This window comes from Bos indicus x Bos taurus, chromosome 5, assembly GCF_003369695.1.
Source record: "Bos indicus x Bos taurus breed Angus x Brahman F1 hybrid chromosome 5, Bos_hybrid_MaternalHap_v2.0, whole genome shotgun sequence".
NCBI classification, from domain to species: Eukaryota; Metazoa; Chordata; class Mammalia; order Artiodactyla; family Bovidae; genus Bos; species Bos indicus x Bos taurus.
This window is the reverse complement of record NC_040080.1, coordinates 93,354,669-93,374,184: the sequence shown is the minus strand read 5'-3', so window position 1 is coordinate 93,374,184 and position 19,516 is coordinate 93,354,669. Positions and strand designations below refer to the sequence as shown.

At 58.5% G+C, this 19,516-nt stretch overlaps 2 protein-coding genes across 7 annotated transcripts in view; one reads left to right on the top strand and one right to left on the bottom strand.

Annotated features, from left to right (window-relative positions):
- Positions 1-273: 273 nt before the first annotated feature.
- On the top strand, positions 274-13,969 carry SPRYD3 (SPRY domain containing 3). The gene is made up of 11 exons (XM_027542976.1): positions 274-356; positions 1,773-1,919; positions 2,895-2,970; positions 3,427-3,551; positions 3,855-3,990; positions 4,859-5,044; positions 10,772-10,921; positions 11,361-11,418; positions 12,011-12,130; positions 12,225-12,397; positions 12,665-13,969. The coding sequence occupies exons 1-11, from the start codon at positions 334-336 to the stop codon at positions 12,797-12,799; spliced, it is 1,329 nt and encodes a 442-aa protein (XP_027398777.1). The 5' UTR covers positions 274-333; the 3' UTR covers positions 12,800-13,969.
- A 230-nt stretch (positions 13,970-14,199) lies between these two features.
- Positions 14,200-19,516, bottom strand: part of TNS2 (tensin 2) — a 16,107-nt gene continuing 10,790 nt past the window's right edge. For 3 of the 6 annotated variants that reach the window (XM_027542973.1, XM_027542971.1, XM_027542972.1), the window contains exons 18-29: positions 18,140-19,351; positions 17,859-18,009; positions 17,142-17,731; positions 16,938-17,027; positions 16,520-16,645; positions 16,260-16,352; positions 16,068-16,145; positions 15,829-15,906; positions 15,260-15,428; positions 15,099-15,167; positions 14,965-14,994; positions 14,200-14,822 (exon numbers count right to left, since the gene is read on the bottom strand). In XM_027542973.1, the coding sequence (XP_027398774.1) occupies positions 14,684-14,822; positions 14,965-14,994; positions 15,099-15,167; positions 15,260-15,428; positions 15,829-15,906; positions 16,068-16,145; positions 16,260-16,352; positions 16,520-16,645; positions 16,938-17,027; positions 17,142-17,731; positions 17,859-18,009; positions 18,140-19,351 (2,825 nt within the window). In that variant the 3' untranslated portion in view covers positions 14,200-14,683. Of the gene's footprint in view, positions 14,823-14,964; positions 14,995-15,098; positions 15,168-15,259; positions 15,429-15,828; positions 15,907-16,067; positions 16,146-16,259; positions 16,353-16,519; positions 16,646-16,937; positions 17,028-17,141; positions 17,732-17,858; positions 18,025-18,139; positions 19,352-19,516 lie in introns of all 6 variants that reach the window. The other 3 variants (XM_027542970.1, XM_027542968.1, XM_027542969.1) reach the window with 1 other exon arrangement.

The following is a 19,516-nucleotide window of genomic DNA, read 5'->3' as shown; positions in this document are numbered from 1 at the left end:
CCCACACGGGGCGGGAGCCGCCCCTTGACCGGCCACTCAGCGCCCGGGGCGCCCAGTGCGGCGTCTGGGCCGCCACGTCGCCGCCTACCACCCTCTCGACACCCGGGTTTACCAGCCCCTACCCGGCGCTAGGTACCCGGTTCACCGGGCCGCGCCCGGTCCGGCCTGCGTCCTTCGATTGGCTCCTGAAGGTGCCTGTCGTCCTCGGCCGCTGCAGATTGGCCAGAGTGGGTCCAAAGGGGCGGGTCTCGGGGAGCGTAGGAAGGGCGGGGACCCGGATGTGTGTGGTGGCGGCGGCCGAAGAGCTAGTGTGCGGAGCTGAGAGGCCTATGGATGAGGAGGACGCGGCGGCCCCGGTAGGCGGGGATCGGGGGCGGGGTCCCGGAGGCCTCGGGTCGGTCTCCACCGAGCCTGAGGCGGGAGGCGGGAGGCGGGGGTCCTGGGCGGAGGCTTCGGAGTCAGGGGCGGGGCCTTGCGCTCTGGTCTCTGGGCTTCCTCTCTGGGGACCCTTCTCGGCCAGAGCAGGGCCTGGGGAGTCTGGGCGTAGTCACACTGACGGGCCAGTGCTCCTTTCCCCCGGGTCTCCTCTGAGTGATCCGGGTGGAGGCGGGGCCCGGTGCGGCCTCCTCTCGCTGGTGCCAAGGCTATGGGATTCTAGGCAAGCAGATGCCCCTAGGTCTGGGGCGCCAGCATCAACCTGGGGTCGAGCCCTGGCCGAGTGCCGAGGAGGCCAGTCCTAGGAGGCCAGTCCTAGGGCTACCCCGCAGGTGCCTACCCTTCTGAGCCACGCAGTGGCTTGTAGCTACTGCAGAAGCTTGTAATATGCACATGGGGAGTGAATTTAGCCTAGCCAGCTTCCTAAGCCCCTACTGTGTGCAGGACACTGTCAGGCCTTGATGGAACCTTTGTCCCAGGGTTTGGGATATGGGAAGAGAAAGTAACCCCTCTTTTTGTCACTTTGGGGAAGATTCATTCATCTATGCGTTAGCACTGTTGGTGGTTTAAATACCTGGGTCATCCTACTCCTCTCCATCTTCTCTACTACCGTCTTTGTGGATGCCATCTCTCATTAGAACAGCAGCTGCAGCCTCTTGATTAATTGTTTGCCACTCTGTTTTGCTCATCTTGTGATGAGTTTAGTCTCCAGCCAACCGCCTGAATGATCTTTACAAAGCCTTAGAAACATACCATTTCCGAGCTTAAAACCCTCCAGAGCTTTCCCATCATACTTGGAATAAAATTCAGACTCCTTAACATGGTCTGTAGAGCATTGATCTGGCCCCTACCTTCCTTCCATCCTTTTCTGGTACATTTTTTCTGCCTCACATTCCCTGCACACCAGCCACCTGACCTATTTTCCTATCATGCCAGCTGCCTTGCACCTCAGGACCTGTGTTCTGGCTGTCCCCTCTGCCTGGGAAGCTCTTTCTTGGGTTTGTCACATGCCAGTCACCTTTTCATCTCATAGAGTTCAACTTGTTATTCTTTCATCATGTCACTCTGCTTATTCCTGCGCTGTCTAGGTAGAATGGAAGCGCTCTGAGAATAGGCAGCCCATCCTTGTTCACAGCTGTATCCATAGCACCTTGGACAGCAGGAGCACGTATAGGGAGCTCACTAAATGTTTGAATAAAAGGACGAGGGTGGGGATTGTTAAGGTCAATCTAGGCAACTGGCTTCAAGTCTAGAGTCTTTTCTGCATTCTAGGTAGAACTGGCCAAGGTGCTCAGGGCCCTGCTTCCCCTTCCTCAAGTCCCTTCTCCCCTTGGCAGGTTTGTTCTCATGAACAAGATGGATGACCTCAACCTGCACTACCGGTTTCTGAATTGGCGCCGGCGGATCCGGGAGATTCGAGAGGTCCGGGCTTTCCGATATCAGGAGAGGTTCAAGCATATTCTTGTAGATGGAGACACTTTGAGGTGAGTTTCAGGGAGGGCTTTCACATTTTCCTTTCTATGTCAGGTCTCAGAGATGAAAAGGGGCTTTTGCAGAAGCAGAGACCTGTCTATACTGCATGGGGATGCAGTGGACTCTGGAGGCCTTTCTGATGGAGCAGTGTGCTTCTTCACCTTGCACCCCTCTGGGCCTGTGTCTCTGGGTCCCTCTGTCCTGGTCTGCATCGGAAGTAGTCATGTCAGAGATGGAGGCTGCTGGGGTCTCAGGAGTTGCCCAACTGTCTTGTCGAGAGGACTCCAGTGAGTCTGTGCGATGCCTGGGTCTCCTGCCTGCATCTCTTGAGTTGGGTTTGGTGAAAGAATGACCATTTCAAAGGCAGTGGACTTCCTGTTTTGGGAAGAATGGCCCGGTAGTGCATCCTGCTCACTGCCTTCCAACCCTTTGGTTTGTGTGTTTGTTTTCTGTTTCTGGCTTGAAACTCTCCCTTGACTCCGTTGGAACCGAATTCTCTCACAGAATTGTCACTGGAAGAGGGACAGAAGTAGTGCTATCTAGCCTGGAAACAAGAAAGTTGAGGAGTGGGGAGTGAATAACTCTTTCAATCTATGAAAGGCTTTGGTCCAGAGGATAGAGACTAGCCATTCTCAAACTCCACTGAGGACAGAGCCAGAGGAAAAGGGCTGAAGCTGCAGCATGAAGGATTGAGGTTAGACAGGGTGTGAGACCACCTAATAGGCAACTCTGGGAGGCTCTCTTTCTCTTCCCCACTGGCAGTGCGTAAGCCAGGCGTGCAGTGGTCTGGTATAGGTTGACCCTTGCTGGAGGCAGCGGGTGACCTCAAGTATCTTGTTATGGTGTTTGTGCAGATGACCCCAGTGTGACCAGATGGATTCTCCTCTCAGCTGGCCCTCACAGGGTGGGGGTTGGGGACACTAAGGCACTCCCCCAAACTCCTGGGCTAGGATGCTAATGGACCTCCCTCTTCATTTCTCCTTCAGTTACCATGGAAACTCTGGTGAAGTTGGCTGCTATGTGGCTTCTCGACCCCTGACAAAGGACAGCAATTATTTTGAGGTGATCAAGGCTATGGGTGGGCAGAGCAGGGGGTGAAATGGTTTAGCTCCAGGGAGCTCTTTTACTGGATTCTTGACCTAGTTCTTTAAACTTTCCATCAGGATTATCCTGTTGGCTGGGAAAAGGGCCCAGAATATCACGATGCCTAATCTGAGAGGCACCGTAGAGTCCTGTCACCCTGTCCCTTTGGCTCTCCTGCCCTTCACCTAGGTAGAATTTGACCCATGTCTTTTCTCACATCCTAACCCAAGCCCGGCATCTACTCTGTCTCCTGTCTTTTCCCATAGCTTGGAAATTATTTTGTAAGTAATTGTGGTAAAGTGGGCCCTCATTTTCCCCCGTTCTTCCTCTGGGCATCCTTTCTCTTTGATCCCCTGTCTCCTGGCTCTTTGGGCCTCAGCCCCTTTGATGTCTGCTCCCCTCTGTGCTAACTGTGCCCTGCTCTCCTCCCTCCAGGTGTCGATTGTGGACAGTGGGGTCAGGGGCACCATTGCTGTGGGACTGGTCCCTCAGTACTATAGCTTGGATCACCAGCCTGGCTGGTTGCCTGACTCTGTGGCCTACCATGCTGATGATGGCAAGTGAGTTGCCTCTTGTGGCACCCAACCCCTTTTCTGCAGATTTGGGAATCTTAGATACAAGGGACTACCTCAGGGTGGCTTTGGCCATTCCTTCACTGGTCTTGGGGTATTTTCCTAGATTTTTCTGATCAGGTCAGGAACGTGGCCTGTTGACTCTCCTTGGAGGCTTGCAGACTTAAAGGGGAGGGTGGAGCTCATACGAGGACGCAGGTAGATGGTGTTGCAGAGTGATGGCGAGCAGGAGTACTGGGGAGAAGTTGGGAGGCCAGGCTCAGATAGTGTGTCTTTCCGCCCTCTCTACAGGCTTTACAATGGCCGAGCCAAGGGTCGGCAGTTTGGGTCAAAGTGCAACTCTGGGGACCGGATTGGTTGTGGCATTGAGCCAGTGTCCTTTGATGTGCAGACTGCCCAGATCTTCTTCACTAAAAATGGGAAGCGGGTAAGTGGGACATCCTGAGTGGGATTTCAATGCTTGAAGCTGTCCAGGGACTTGTGTGAGTGCTATGAAAGAGTCTGCTGGCTGGGGCCAGCCCAGGGCCCCCTGGGCTCATTTCCCATCTTCTTCAGTTCAGTCTTAAATTCTCCTGGGCTCTCCTGCATGTAGAAGACCCTCCCCTCACCCAGGGGAAGCTGGGACTGTCCCCAGGTGATAGACACAGAGGGGCAAGTTTATGCAGTGGAGGAGGGGCAGAGTTTGAGGGGGTACAGAATGGGGTGATGTGGAGGAAGGTTTTGAGTAGGAAAAAAGAGGAAGAGTTTATGGCCTGGCTCCGTAAGCTGGAGGTCGTCTTGGGACGTTTGACTTGAATGCTTTTGAGGATATGTCTTTTCTGTGTTTTGTGTTCCTTGTTTCACTTCTCCTTTCCTTCCCTCTTCAAAGGCGAGTGATGGTGGAGGGCTGGGATAAGAACACATAGGAGAGACCCAGGCTGTCTTCCTTCTCCTCCCCAGCCCCACCTCCTGCCCAGGGAAATCGCTTTCTCAGTTCTCTGCTGAGGGGTTTTCCTCCCTTAGCATCTATCCTGAGCTCTCTTCCTGCTGCAGTCCACACTCAACATGTATCAAAAGTATTTGGCACGTCGAGAGACTTGCTGTTTGCCTTCTAGCTCTGTGGATTGCTTGCTCAGCCAGGAGTGCTCAGCAGCTTTTTTCCAAACTTCTCTGTACCTCTGTTTTGCTCTCCTGTCAATGTGTGTGGTGATGACTGGTTGCATCATTCTCAAAAGTCCCCTTGTGAGAATTAGATGAGCCGTGGGGAAAGTGAGCCAGGCGGCAGCTCCCTCCTTCCTTCTCTCCTGACAACTCAGGTGGGCTCCACCATCATGCCCATGTCCCCGGACGGGCTGTTTCCGGCAGTGGGCATGCACTCGCTGGGGGAGGAGGTACGGCTGCACCTCAACGCCGAGCTGGGCCGCGAGGATGACAGCGTCATGATGGTGGACAGTTACGAGGATGAGTGGGGCCGGCTGCACGACGTCCGAGTCTGTGGAACCGTAAGTAAGGGGCAGTGGGTGGAGGGCGCCGGGCGGAACTCCTGGGGCCCCAGCGGCTCTTAGGATTGCTTGGAATAGGCAGTGAAGACAGTGTCTTCTGTAGGGTTTTGGAAAGTGAGAGTTTGAGCAGCGGTGCCTGGCACCATGACACGGTCCTTGCGTCCAGGTCTGTGTTCCCTTAGCCTTGGTCTTCCTTTCCCACCTTCCCTTTTGTTTGAGAGCTCAGGCTCATCACTCAACCTTGGGGAAAGCAGTAGCTCTCCTTTGCCTCTTTGGTTCCTTCAGTCCCCAGGGTGGCGCACACTGCTGCCCTGAACGTCTGTCTACCTTTGAGAGGCGGGGCTGATTTTGGAGAGGCTGGATGCCTGGACCTCCCTTTTGGCTTGAACCCAGCCCAGCTGGCCCAGCTTTTCATTCGCTGTGATGTGGGGTAGGTGTCATCATAAATCCTACTCGTGTTGGGAGAGGTTCTTCGAGATGCTTTTTTGAGTAAGCATCCATGTCAGTCTCTTTGGCCTTCCCACATTTTATAGGATGAGAATAGAGGCGGATGATGATTCAGTGAGAGTCCTTGACCCTCCAAAGCTGGCCTTTTCATACATCTCATCATACCTGCGTTAGTCCCCTGTCTAGATTTTAAACTTGGTTGGAAGTGTATAGACCTCAAGGGAGGGAAATTCTTCATACTTAGCCTCTGTGCCTCATGCTAGCTTGGAAGTGGATGGCTGCTGAGTCAGGGGTCTGGCCCTGACCTCTGGTGGGCTGCTCAGGCCTCCCACGTGGAATTGTCCCTCTGCTGCCCTCCCGCTCCCGGCTCAACCTTTTCCTCCACCCTCTGGCCTTCTCACCCCAAGCCAGACTGTTTTTAACTCAGCCTTTGATAGCAAAACAGAAGCAGTGGGGGGTGGGAGTAGGTTATGAGCAAGGCTCTCCACTTCTGGAGTGCAAGGTACGTCCAACCCAGGGAAAATGGTAGGAAGCGTGCATTCCTGCAGCTTCTCACACTCTGCACCCCCTTCTGGCACTGGGATCCAGGGACTGCAATGGCCACCAGCCCGGAGACCTCAGATGCCCACTCCCTGATCTTCATCTCTCCTTTCTTTCCCCCTTCCACCATCATTCTGACAACATCTACAGAGTTGAAGTTGGGGCTGAGCCAGGGCGATGTTCCAGCTCTCATCCTTGACCTCTCCTCAAGAGTTCCTGGCACCCTTTCTCTGCCTGGACCTGTCCCCACTCTGCTCCTTGCTCCTCCCAGGCAGTCTTTTCTAATTGATGCAGAATCCTGTAGGTGTTTATAAATAGCCTTCCTTCCTCTCTGCCCTTCCCCCAGTGCCCTCAGGCCACATATTTAAGAATTTTTTTTTCTCTCTTAGATGTAAGCTATTGAGTTTAACTCTTCTCTTAAGCCCCAGCCCCAGCTGGGGACAGCTGGCAGGGTAGGCATGCCGTTCCCTGCGTACTTGGTCCTCTGGGGCTGCCTTGGACATGAGCCTCTTGAGGCACGCCTCTTTTCTAGTCTTGCCAACCACCTCATCTTTCAAGTGAGGGTAACTTACCCAGTTTCTTCCAGCCCTTTGACCCACCGTCTCCACTGTTGCCTCCTGGCCTCCTCCTTCGTGTCCCTTCTGACCATCCACTGTATTTCCAATCTGGTGATCTGAGTGGTGTCAGCCTGCAAGAGCCTGGGAGAGGTCACTGGGCTGCGCCTGTGCCTCCTGTTTCTAAAGATGTCTAGTGCAGCTGCTTCTCCCCTCTGCCCTTCCTGTTTTTACGTCCCCCTCTGTACGGAGCCCTTCCCAGGGACCTTGACCTCTGCTGTGGTTGCAGCCTATTTCTCCTGCCCTGATCATGTTCCCAGGAGAGCACCCTGTGGAACCGTAAAAGTCTGGGGCAATCTGGGGCAGGCTTTGATGCCATCCCGCCCAGGTTTCTCAGTGTGGAGACTGTGGGCATCTTAAGTGAGACAGTTTCTTAATGGGCAGGACATTTAGCATCCCTGGCTCCAAGACCCAAGATGCTGGTAGCTCCTCAAACCATGCCCCCCCGCCCCAGCTGTGTGACTGCCCACACATTCCCACGTATCCTCTTGTACTGCTGAGAAAACAGCCCCAGAGAAAATAAAGAGACTTGATCAAATGTCACAGTGAATTAGTAGCAGAACTAAGCCTAGATACTCCTTGTGCCCCCTCCCCCCACCTTTCCCACTGTCTGATACATGCTGCCTTCTACCCAGGCCCACTCTACTGCAGCCAGTCTCTCCTGCCCCGTCGCACAGGATGAGTCCAGAGTTCCTGGGCTTAAGCCCACTTTCCCAGAGATTTTCTTGTCTAGTGTCATTAGCCAGGTGAGTCTTCTTGGCCACCTTGGAAGTCTTTTACTCCTGTTTCTTTCAGTTTTGTAGTGTCAGTTATCCTCTCTTCTCCTTTCTCACTGGTTCTCCCCAGACAGAAGAGAGACTTAAACTCCAGACTTTTTTTTTTAACCCTAACAATTCATTCTGAGAAGTTTCCAACATACAGAAAAGCTGAAAAAGTAGCACAGTAAATGCCCCCTGGGTCTCCACTGCCTAGATTAACAATTGTTAATATTTAGTTGTGTTTGTTTGATCTGAGGATCTATATATGGACAGACCTGGCTCTTTCCAGACGGCAGTCTTTCCCTGCTTCCTGCTGCCTTACTTTCCCCTCCTAGAGAGCGCCCCCTTCGCAGAGCTCTGGGATGCTGAAGAGTTGCTGTTGCAATGTTCGCTCCGAGATGGGGAAGGCTGCCCCTCATCCCCATCCCCGGGCCTTGTGCAGTGTGCTGAGGGCGAGGGGCAGTAGGTAGGGCTGGGGGGTTAGACTCATTCTTTGTTCCTCATTTCCGTTCATAGCTCCTCTGACAATTCCTTAGTGACAGGGCAACAGCTATCATACACAAAGTGGGGTGAATGAGGCCCCACCCTCTCAGGGGTCCTCCCCAGACCCAACCCAGGAGGAGACCTTGTTGGGGCCTGAGCTGGCCGGTGGGAAGCACGTTCCTGGTTCGTGTTTCAGCTGCTTCTAGGCCCTCGGGGCACTGAGCCCTCCCTTGCTCCTGTCAAGAGGGATTAGGGTCTCTGCTGGCAAGACGAGGGCGGGTCGCAGCAGGAGAGGAGGCAAAGAGTAGGTGCTGCCGCTATGAGGGAGGGGTGGGGTGCAGGAGGCTCTCTGCACTCTGGTCTGCAGCCTCTGCTCTGTGGGGGTGAACTGTTTGGCCTCTCGAGGCTTCTGTTGTGTGTAGAGGGAGGTGTAGGGGGTCTTGAGAGCCTTAAGGAAAGAGTTCCCCTACCCCCACCAAAGATGTTGATAGAGGCATTGTTTGAGGAGAAAGCCTTGGGAGGGAGGCAGTTGGTCATCTGGGTGGAGTCATCTGGGGAGTATCCTAGGGAAACGGTGATGATCAGCGGCCATTCCGATGTGGGGGAGGGGGGTAAGGGCTGAGATGAAAGATCCTTTCCTTCTTTGTGATTGGCAGTTCCAGTCTGTTGTAGCTTTGGGGCGATTGTTAATGTTTAGGGAGCACTGGAACACTGGGGTATTCTAGTATAACCCCCATTTCCTGAGTTTAGGAAAGGCCGATGTGTGCATTTATCACCGGCCAGGGCTCAGACTAGGCCCTTGGCACTCACTTCACTTTGCCACCGTTTTTGGAGATGCAGGTGGTTCCTCTCCTGACTGTGCAAGGAACCTAGGCTCCTGGGCCGTGAGCCGCTGTGCCTTCTGAGCTGCTCTGCAGGGTGGGGAGTAGGTTTTAGAGCCCGAATAAGTGTGTTGCGTTAGTGTTTTATCCTCCTGGCCTTGTAGCTTAAGGAAGCCTCCCTACTCTATCCATAACAAAAAGGCAGCCTGCCCTCCTCAGGGCCGAGGCAGGGGGAATGGTTGGGCGGGTTTTTCCCAAGGATCAGGATCTGGATCCGCTGTCTTTTGGCTCTGAGAATGGAGAACACTGTGTTTCCTACACTGAGGCCAGTTGGATGCCGTGGGTCAAGGGCAGCTGTGGGATCCCCCACCCAGTTCGGCAATGCAGAGGAGAGGGTGGGCTGGGGGCTGCTCAGACTGGGTGGAGTCCATGCTAGTTAATGTGCATCAGACCCCATAACCCCGCAAGCCCACCCCCAGCCTTGTGGGGAGAGAGACAATGGAGGAATTCAGGCCCAGCCTAGCCCACCCAGAGGACCAGAAGTAGAATTTAGACAGGGTGGGCCTTCACAATACCCGGTAAATCAGAAGACCACCTTCAGGGGGCCTCTTTCTAATAGAAGAATGCAGTGTGAGACAATGGAGACTTGGCCTAAGAGTGTGACATCGCGGAGCCAGGGTGCCGTGAAGTGTGTACAGTCCTGGCTGGAGGAAGGAGGGGAGAAAGATCCAGTGATCTGCCATAAACCTCCAGCTTTTCTCCTGGTGCCCCCGACCCCCGCCTGCCTGCGGTTCTCTGGGGCGGAGGGGAGGATGGACTTGCTGTGCCAGGGTTTTGGGGCTCCAGGGTGAGGGTGGGCCAGTGCCTCCCTGAAGGGGTGGTGAGGATGTGGCCTCTCCCTCTGCTGAAGACACACGGAGGCTCGGGTGCTGGTGCTGGCGAGCGTGATGCCTTTCCTGTTCAGGCAGGAGTTCTTTGTGGGGTGAGAGGCCAGTGTCCCACACAAGGTTTGCCAGGGAGAAGTGGAGGAGGTCCCCAGGGAGTGAGCTTTCTTCAGGGCCAGAGGGTGGGAGGGTAGAAGAAAGTCTTGAGGGGCAGTTTGGCTAATTAAAAAGGGATTAAGGAATCCCAGGTGATGCTGAGGGTGGGGGACAGACGGGACAGGGTTGAGTCATGGCGCCACTATTACCATGACAACTGATAAATAAATCCTCCCAGATTGGGGGTTGCCGCCCCGTCTTGCCCAGGCAGGATCACTGGGGCTGAGGAGCCCCAGGAGCCCATCAGTCAGCTCCCCTCCACACCCCTGCTCCAGCTTAAAAGAGCCGCGAGGGGCTGGGAGCAGGAATGCCTGCCTTTCTAGTCCTGCTCTGCCTGGCCCCCTCCCTCACACTGAATGCAGGAGCAGAGCTGGTCTGTCCCTGGCTCCCCGGCACCTCCCCGACAAGGCTACAAACAGCTCTTTTCAGAGCCAAGTACAACAAAGACCTTGAGAAACTGTATCAGTCCCATCCCAGGCAGAAGTGGCTTCTGAGCTGTCTCCCCTCCCTCAGACGTCTGGACTTGGCCCCTAACCTCTGCATTCTCCTCGGCCTCCCGAGGTACCCTGAGAAAGCCGTTAGGCTTCCTCTTAGCCTAGCCTTCGCTTCTCCTCTTCTCTGTGTTCAGGGCCCCTGGGTGGCCCTTTCCAGGCAGGCACGGTGACCGAGGGAGGTGATGGCCGAGAGAGCCCTGTGTGGTCCTGGCGCCCAGCCACTGGGATCTTGGGGCTGCTCTCCTGTCTCCCCACAGCAAGGAGAGAGTCCTTGTCTCAGTAGGCAGGTGGGTGCAGTCTTCAGTAGGGGCTCAGCCTGCATGCTCCTCCTGCCGCCTCCACTCCCCCGCCCCATGCCTGTTCTCCCCTGCCTGCTGGGAGCACCGAGTCCCTCCTTATGCCTCCAGCACCACTTCCCTTTCAGCTGGGCTTTCTGTGAGAGACCAGGAAACTGGTCCCCAGACAGCCTTGGAACCAGGTTTCCAGGGTGGGTGTCAGCCTGGTCCCCACCCCTGGTTCTCTCCCCACAGCTGCTGGAGTACTTGGGCAAGGGCAAGAGCATCGTGGACGTGGGGCTGGCCCAGGCCCGGCGCCCACTCAGCACCCGTAGCCACTACTTTGAGGTGGAGATCGTGGACCCTGGAGAGAAATGCTACATCGCCTTGGGGCTGGCCCGGAAGGTGGGCACTAATGCTGGCTTTCTGCCCGGGGGATGCTCAGCTCTGGGGCTTCTGGTCTAGAGCTGGGAGCTCCAAGGGAGGTGAAGGGGCCCGGCTGCAGAGAGGCATCTTAACCTGAGACAGAAAGGTCATGTGTGTCTGCTATGTAAGGGTACAGACCCTTAGTCACCTCGGGGCTGACAGAGGGTTGTGAGCCTACCACACACACACACACCAGGGCCTCGATGGGGGGTGAGGGCACCCCACAACTCTGGCACCCCAGCACCTTCTCACTCTGCCCCCACCCCCTGCAACCTCCAGTGCCTGAAGGTGTGAGCCTGCCGGGGTGGGAGCAGCCATCTGGGTTGTAGCTTGTTCCAGAAGGTGAGGGTTCAGATGCCACTCTCCCATCTTCTTTTCTGCGTGGTATCACAGCTTTCCTTTTTTCACATTGGCATAGGATTATCCCAAGAACAGGCACCCTGGCTGGAGCAGAGGGTCTGTGGCTTATCATGCAGGTGCGTGAGGGGCTGCCCTGGGGGAGCAGGGGCTGTGGGGGTGGGGGGTGCAGGGACACCCATTTTCCTGACCCCGCACCAGGGGCCTCTCCTCTAGCGTCTGACCTGAGAGACTCTCCCCTGCTGCCCCCTGCTGTCCCCTTCCCAAGCTGCTAGCTTTCTCCTGTTTTCCCTCCCAGCCCGACAAGCCAGGGGAGCAGAACAGGGGCGGGGAAGCTGGGCCCAAACTGGACATTCCAGGCCTCTTAGTTGGCTCCCTCTGCTCCCTTCCTGCAGATTCTGCATTTTCTTCCTTTGACTGGTTCGATTTCCTTGCGGGCTTTCTTTAGAAAGGACAAGCCTTGAGTTCCTGGTCCCACCTCTCCCTCCCCCCAGGCCCTTCTCCGCTCTCTGATCAGCTCCTGAGGGAGCTCCCCCTCAGCCCTTTGAGGGGACAGACGTGTCTCTCTTCTGGGGCCCTCATTTTCTCTCCTCCCTTCCTTGGGGCCAGAGAGGGAAGGAGGGGCACTTGGGCTTCTGGCGGGGCGGGCTCTGGGGGTGTAGGGTATCAGCCCCTCCTGCAGGTGCGTGTGGTCTCCCCTCCTCCCAACAGATGACGGGAAGATCTTTCATGGCAGTGGCGTGGGGGACCCTTTCGGGCCACGCTGTTACAAAGGGGACATAATGGGCTGTGGAATCATGTTCCCCCGGGACTATATTCTGGACAGTGAGGGTGAGTGGGGGTGTCCGTGGCCAACCTGGCTGGCCGGGCAGAGGGTGGGTTCTGCGGGCAGAACCGCAGGAGCTCAGGTGTCCTGGCCTCTTAGGTGACAGCGACGACAGCTGTGACACAGTGATCCTGTCCCCGACTGCCCGAGCTGTGCGGAATGTCCGGAATGTCATGTATCTGCACCAGGAAGGGGAGGAAGAAGAGGAAGAGGAGGAAGAGGAAGATGACGGGGAGGAGATAGAGCAAGAGCACGAGGGCAAGAAGGTGGTGGTGAGCGCGGGGGTCCGGGGCTGGGCCAGGCTGGCGCCCCTGCGGAGGAGAGGGCGGAGCCTGGGGAGGGGCGCGGGCTTGCCGAGTGGGGAGACTGGTTGAGAGGCTGGTTTCCGGCCTCTGGACGCCCTCTCGTGGTCACCTCCTGCATCGCCGTCCATCTCTCTCCTGCGGTGGCGGGAGTTGGGAAGGATGGGGTTCAGGCCTGTGTAGCCCCAGCATCAGGCAGAGCCTGCTGCCCATCCCGCTCTCCTCCTCCACCCCTAGGTTTTCTTCACTCGGAATGGCAAGATCATTGGCAAGAAGGATGCTGTTGTACCTTCTGGAGGCTTCTTCCCCACCATTGGGATGCTGAGCTGTGGGGAAAAAGTCAAAGTGGATCTGCACCCCCTGAGTGGCTAGGCCTTCTCCCCGGACCTGCCCCTCCCCTTTGTCCCCTCCCTTTGCAGAACCAGGTACCGAGTTCCTGACTCCCTGAGGATCTGCCTACCCAGCAGGCCCCAGAGGGTGTGTTGGCACTCTGCCCCTACCAGATCAGGCCCCTGCCAAGCTCCTCCATGCCCACGTTTCTGCCCCAGGGCTGCCCCAGTCATCAGTCCCTGGGCGAGAGACCCTGGTTGGACAGAAACAGGCCTGAAGGGTGGTGCTCTATGGCCAGGTCCCCTTGGTTTGGGGCATGGGCGTGCCCCCTTCCGCACTGGTGCGTGTGAGGGGAAAGGAGTGAGTGCTTCTGTCTCAGCTGCTGCTGGGCCTGAGACTTGAGAGAGTGGAGCGGGACAGCCCTCCCTGTTGACCGGTGTTCCGGGGCAGCTGTCTTCTGTTCCCTGTCCTCGTCATTGTGTGAACCAGTTGCTGCTGTCACCCCCCTGGCTGGGCTGGGGGGCTCTCTAGGGCCCTCGCTCTCCTTCACTGAATGCTGTCCCTAGAAGACTACTCGAGGGCCTCTCTTCTCTCCCCCCAGAGCCAGCTTCCTCCCTCACGACCTGCTGGGGCACCACGGTCCCCCGAGAACCCCGTCTGGCTCCCCCAGCTGTACACACGTAGATGGTGCCCGTGACATGTAGAGAGAGGGGCTGAAGGTCCCGGAATGGAGCCTTTGCTGCTGTCTCCTTCTGGGCCTCCTCAGCTCACCTGTGGCACCTTTGTCTCTAGTTCTGAGGATGCAGGTTGAGACCACAGAGCCTCTCTCTCCCACACGGTGAGGGCAGGGCCCCAGAGCCCAGTGAGAGCCCGTGCTCCCCTGCCCCACCCGCACCCTGCTTGTTGCCTGCGCCGTTGCCTGTTTTGCTTCAGTGTTTGATCTAGCACTTACACATGTCCTCCCCCACCAAGCCCTCCTGTCTCCTAGCCTCTTGACCCCGACCCCTCCCCACACAGTAGCTTCCGGGAGGGAGAGGGAGCAGGAGTTTGGGGAGAGTGGGCAGGGCTTTAGGGGAAGCAGTGAGCTGTTGTACTGCGGGGGCCTCCACTTTGGCCCTCCCTTCAGGCCCTGCACTATGATGTATGAAATGTATGTACAGACCAGAGATGTTTATACAGCCAATAAAGATGGAGTTTCCATATTTATCAGTACAGCCGGGACAGGGGAATCCTTTCCAGTACACGGGGCTGGGGACAGGGCTGGAGGAGGGAGTGGCGAAGGACACTTGCTCACGAGGCATGTGTGGACTGCTGTGGGGCCAGGGAGAGGGATTGTGTGTGTCCCACAGACATGGCTTGGGCCTGGGATGCCCCAAGAAACACAGGTGTGGTCCTGGGAGACCCGAGGCTTTGACCTTCCTGGAAACAGGCATGAGTCCAACTCTGACTAAACATTATAGAAACTCTTTATTATTAGACAAAAATAGACTCTTTTTTTTTCCTTTCCCCCCCTTTTCATGTGATCCTACTCTGATCTCTCTGCTCAGAGGGGAGGCAGAGGAGGGAGTGCCTTGCTCCCCACACCTCTCCCCTCTCCCTGCCGTGCCTGTCTCCCTCGCCAGCCAGCGCGGATGCTCTCCTGCAGGTGGGGCTGTCCGGATCACCCCTTCCAGGCTCCACCGCCTCACCCTCACACACCCGTCTCTGCCCTCTGCTCACATGCAAGGTCATCTCATGGGCCCATCCACTTCGCTTAGCAGGCTGGGGGCGGGGGAGGAGAGCAGTGTCCCAGGCCAGTGTGTCCGCTCCCCACTCCTAGGGGAGAGGCCGGCTCCTGGGTCTCCTGGGTCCAGGCCAGGGGAAGTGAGGGCTGTGGTGCTGAGAGGGGCACAGTGCTGACGTGGGCTTGGAGCTTGTGGCCTCCCTTCATTTCCTCTGGCCCAGTAAAACTTTGGTGATGAAGGTGACAATGGCGCCTGCGGGCTGATCTGGGTCAAGCTCTGCAAAGAGGTGACACACGTTCTCCCAAGGGCTTCCCGGCTTCTTGGCCACAAAACCAAAGATCCTGGGGGCACAAAGGCAGGGTGGGGAAGGCTGAGCATCCCTTCCTCAGGGACCACCATGCCAGGGATGGGGAGCAAGCAGGCGCCTGGACACCATGCTGATGCCATGCTGGGAGGGGAGACGGCACTCTGGGGGAGGCTTACTTGGAGGTGGTCCCGTCGGAGTTGGTCCATCTGTGGAAGGAGAAGAACTGTGAAGGGATGCACCCAGGGAAGAGCTACCAATGGAGAAGCTGGGCTGGGGACTGTGGGATGAAAGGGCTGGGAGGGAGGGTCACCTCCGGTCCTGAGGGTCAGTGCTGGAAAAGGTGATGCTGTTGACTGGATAATGGCGGCGAAAGAAGAGCCTGTAGGGACGAGGGTGGGGAAGGTCATCCAGAAATTGGGGCCCCCGGGGTCTGTGCCTGGGGTCCCCCAGGGGCTTATCTGGCACACATACTTCCTTTGGTTGTCTGTGAGTGTGATGCCCTGGGCTGAGACCTTGAAGTGGACAACGGCTGGTGTGGGGCGGGGGCTGCAGCTCAGAGCTGCGGAGCTGGCCCGTGCCACTGCTTGGGGGCCCGTCAGTGACTCCGTCTCCACTGAGGTCAGGTAGAGCACGCTGCAGGCTGCAGGGTGAGGAGTGGGGTTGAAGGGAGTAGGGAGCGGTGGCTCTGCCAACCCCCAGCTCTATCTCCCATCCGTGTTCCTCCCACCCACCGAGCTCTCGCACTTTCCCCAGCTAGTGCTGCTCAAAATGCATCCATCACACAGGTAACCTGTTAAAAAGGCAGGTGACTGCGCGAGATGCTGGAAGGAGGCCGGAGAATCTGCATTCTAGCAAGACCCCACCCCTGCAGCCTAGACAGGACTCCCCATCCTATCGTGCTTATGGGTACAGGCCTCCCCTGACTTCCTGGGTGAGGTGCATCTGCCAGGGCCGGCCCACACACAAGGCCTTTCTGTTCCCTATGTGTCAGGGGTGTCCCGTTTGGTGCCTGCGGGAGGGAAGGAGGGAGAGGCCCGTACCGGCGCCTTGACGCAGGAGGTCTGCCGCTGTACTCATGTTGCTGGGCACTGGGGCCTCTGGGACCTCCTCCAGAGGATCTGAGGGAAATGGGGGTCAGCAGGGAGTGGCAGGCCCAGGAGCTGAGGGCGCCCTCTGCCGTCCCAAGGGAAGGCAGGCAGGCAGGGAGCCAGGACTGGAGATTGTGCCTTTGGCCGCAGTGGGAGGGGAGAAGGGGGAGAACAGATGCCCAGACACCCACCTTTGCTGGGAATGCGCAGGCAGCAGGGCAGGGACAGTGGGGAGATGGAGTGCTGGGAGACCAGGGCTGACAGGCTGCCTGCAGGGGAGAGGCGAGCGGGCTCCCGAGGTGCCCAAGTCCTCCACCTCCCTCCTGACACCTCTTGCCCTCCCCGGAATGCCAAGTGCAGCCTTCCCCACCCCTGCTTCTCACCAAAGTAGGGCTCGCTGGGACAGCCCTTGATCTTCACCCCTTTCGGCCCAGTCTCAATGAGAAAATGACGGACCAGCTGTTCTGAGGGGTCCCCTGACAGGAGTGGAGAAGAGGGGAGATGATTCCAGGTTGCGCTTCTCTCTGCTGGAATTCTCTACCAAGCAGGAAAGCTCATCTCCTCCTCCTCCACCCTGCCTAGTCTTGCCTCTGTGCCTCCTCTCACCACACCCCCCTCCCCCTCAGGCTGGGCCACTCTGTACCTTTCCAGGACTGGGCGCTGGGAGGGGGCGTGGCCACCTTGAGAGCCAGCCCATAGGCTCCTTGGAATGAATGACTGTCCCTGATCAGGAAGGCCCCAGGGTCTTTGTCCTTCAGCAGGGTGATGGCTGGGGGAGGCAGGAGAAGTTTTCACAGCAGCCGACCAAGCCCCAGGTAGCACCTCCGCTCTGCTGCCTGAGCCCCCCAGACCTCTGGCCCTGACAGCTGTGGTGTCAGCACCCAGGATGCCACTGGGGAGTCAGTGCACTGGGCACTGACCTTGTGAGACCTCCTCAGGCCTAAAACCCAGAATCACCAGCTAGAAAGAGGCTTGGCCCAGAGGAGACCCGCTGACTAAGTGGCACAAACCAGAAGCTGAGCCAAAGGCCCGGAGCGGGTGGGGGCAGGCTGGCTTCTCACCTTGGTCACGGGACAGGTGCGGCTTGTACCAGAACTTGGATGTGTCCTGGACAAACTTGACATTGCTCTGGCTCTCTTGCATCGGGGGCTCTAGAACAGGGAGGGACTAAGCTTGACCCCAGGGCTCCCCAGTCCCCATGCCATGCCCCTCCCTGGAAACCAGGTTCTCCCCAGGTGGCCCCAGCCTCCTGAAGGCCTGTATACCTGGGGGCTGGGGGGTGTTATCCGGGAGCAGAGGTGCAAAAGTGACATGGTGACTAGCGCCTCTGGCTGGTGGGGACACCTGCTCTGGGCCCCAGGGTCCCGGCTGCTGCCCAGGTCCCAGCAGGTGGCGTTTCTCAGGAAGAGGGGGCTGGGGGGCGCCGTTGATGTCGTACGATGCAGCCAGAGGAAAGGCAGGTGTGGGCGAGCTCTGAGGGGGTTCTGGGCTGGCCACAAGCCAGGGCATCTGAGTAGGCACAGGGGTGAGGGGGGACCCATCTGGGCTGTCCGGGGGGTCTCGCAGGCCCTGCCAGGGGGCGTGACGGAGGCCGGGCAGGGTGTTGGGTACAGGCCCCCTTGGACTGGCGCTGTCTGAGCGGCCCCCCGGGCTCCTCTCCTGAGGCCAGTCGTTGGGAGAGCTGGGTGGGGAGGCTAGGGAGAAGGCGCCAGGGGCTGGAGGCTCAGGCCCACTTCTTGCAGGCAGCTCTGGAGCCTTATCAGCGCCTCCCTGGGAAACAGGTGGCAAGGCCTCCGCAGGACTCAGTCTCTGAGTGGGCGCCAAGGTGGGGGAGCGGGTGTCCTGCCGTCGGGCGCTGCAGGGAGGGAAGGCGGGCGGGAGTTTAGTTGGGTTGCAGAGCCCTGCGTGAGCTGCCTCCCAACCCAAGCTTCAGTGTCTACCCAGATAAGGAGGCCCCTGAGCTGCCCAGCCCCATGAAGCACCTCTCCTTGCCCTGGACGGGGCTGCTGGTGTGCAGCGGCGTGGAAGGACCAGACAGCTCGGAAGCAGCGCTGCACTGGGCATCTCGCGGGGACCGGGGCAGGGTGCTGTGCCCGCTGGGACCCTCCCTCCAGGACACAGGCTCTGGCGACTCTGCAGGGAGAGGAGCTGTAGGCCAGGAAGAGCCCCTTTTGCCTGGCTTAGCTCTTCCTCAGTCTGTGCTTTCCCCACCATTCCCCAGAACCCTCTTCTGCCCTGGGCATCCCCCTTCCCAGGGCCTCACCTGCAGATGCCAAGGGTCCTGCTGGGGCCAGGTGCCCAGGCAGCGGATACCGGTCCCCTCCCTCCTCTGCAGGGATCTCGTAGCTCAGCTTCCTGGACTGGGGGTAGGGCGGGCTGCCCGGGGAAATGGAGCCAGCCCGGGGGGAGTGGGCACGAGGGCTGGGATACCCTCTGCCCTCACCTGGAGACCCACAGCTGTGTGGCACCCGGCCATATGCTGGGCAGTAACTGGGAACTGCTCCTCCATAGCCGTACGTCACCAGGGCAGGGTACCCTGGGTGCCCATACCTTCCCTCGGGGCACAAGGCGTAGGAGCAGCCCTCATGCCCTTCCTCGCCTGCCTTGGGTGGCTTCAAGCAGCTGTAGTCAGGCAGCGGGGTGTGGTGGTGCCCACAGGCAGGCACCAGCAGGGGCAGCGGGTGCCCGGGTCGCACTGGGTGCAGGAGGGGCTTGCCAGCCTCACTTGCCCACCCCTCTCCAGCCTCCCTCTCCAGCCGCAGCCCATAGAGGGCTGCCGTGGGCAGTGCTAGCTTCTCCTCACAGGCGGGGCACGAGCACAGCGGAGGCAGCCCCGGGTCTTCCAGGATCACCACCTCCCGGTAGCCTGGGGGGCGGTAGCCAAAGTCTCCATTGGCGGGTTTCCCCAGCTCAGACGGGTAGGGGTACGGCCCCTCGGACAGCGAGCGGCAGAGGCGTCTCTTCTCCACGGAGGGCTCAGCATAACCCTGGGGGGGCCCCTCATAGGCTCCGAAAGCCAGCCGCCGCCTCTCCAGGGTCCCCTCTGGCCGGTAGTAGCCTCCATTGGGGACCCCGCAGGGTTCCCGGTAGCCCTGGCGGCAGGAGCAGTGGCGGCTGAGGCCAGGCCTGTGTCCCGAATATATTCCGAGGTGGGGGCCTCCGCCTGCACCAGGCTGGTCTTCGTCATCAAGGATGGCCGTCTCGCGCCCAGCTCCCCGGCCCCCACTAGCCACTCCACAGCCTCCCAGCAGGCGCTCGAGCTCCTGCCGCTCGGCAGCCGTCGGGGGTGGCCGGCCAGGGGACTCGGCAGCTGGCTCTGTGGTCAGTGTGGAGGAGTGGCCAGAGTCGCTGCTGACAGAAAGCAGCGGGGGTGGGGGTGGCTCCGGAGACGGGGCCGGCGGGGTCTGGCGGGGGGCTCGCTGCACCTGGGCATAAGGACTGCCATCCAGGGGCCCCCGGGTGTGGGTGACAGAGTCTGAGTGGGGAGAGGATCAGGGCAGGAGAGCAAGCAGGCAAAAGTGAGAGAGAGAGAGGGAGAGACAGATAAAGCACGTGTGTTAATAGGGGATGGTGCCGGAGACTCCAGCTCAGGGGGTGTCTCTTGGAAGGGTGTCTGTCTAGGGAGGGAAGCATGTACCGC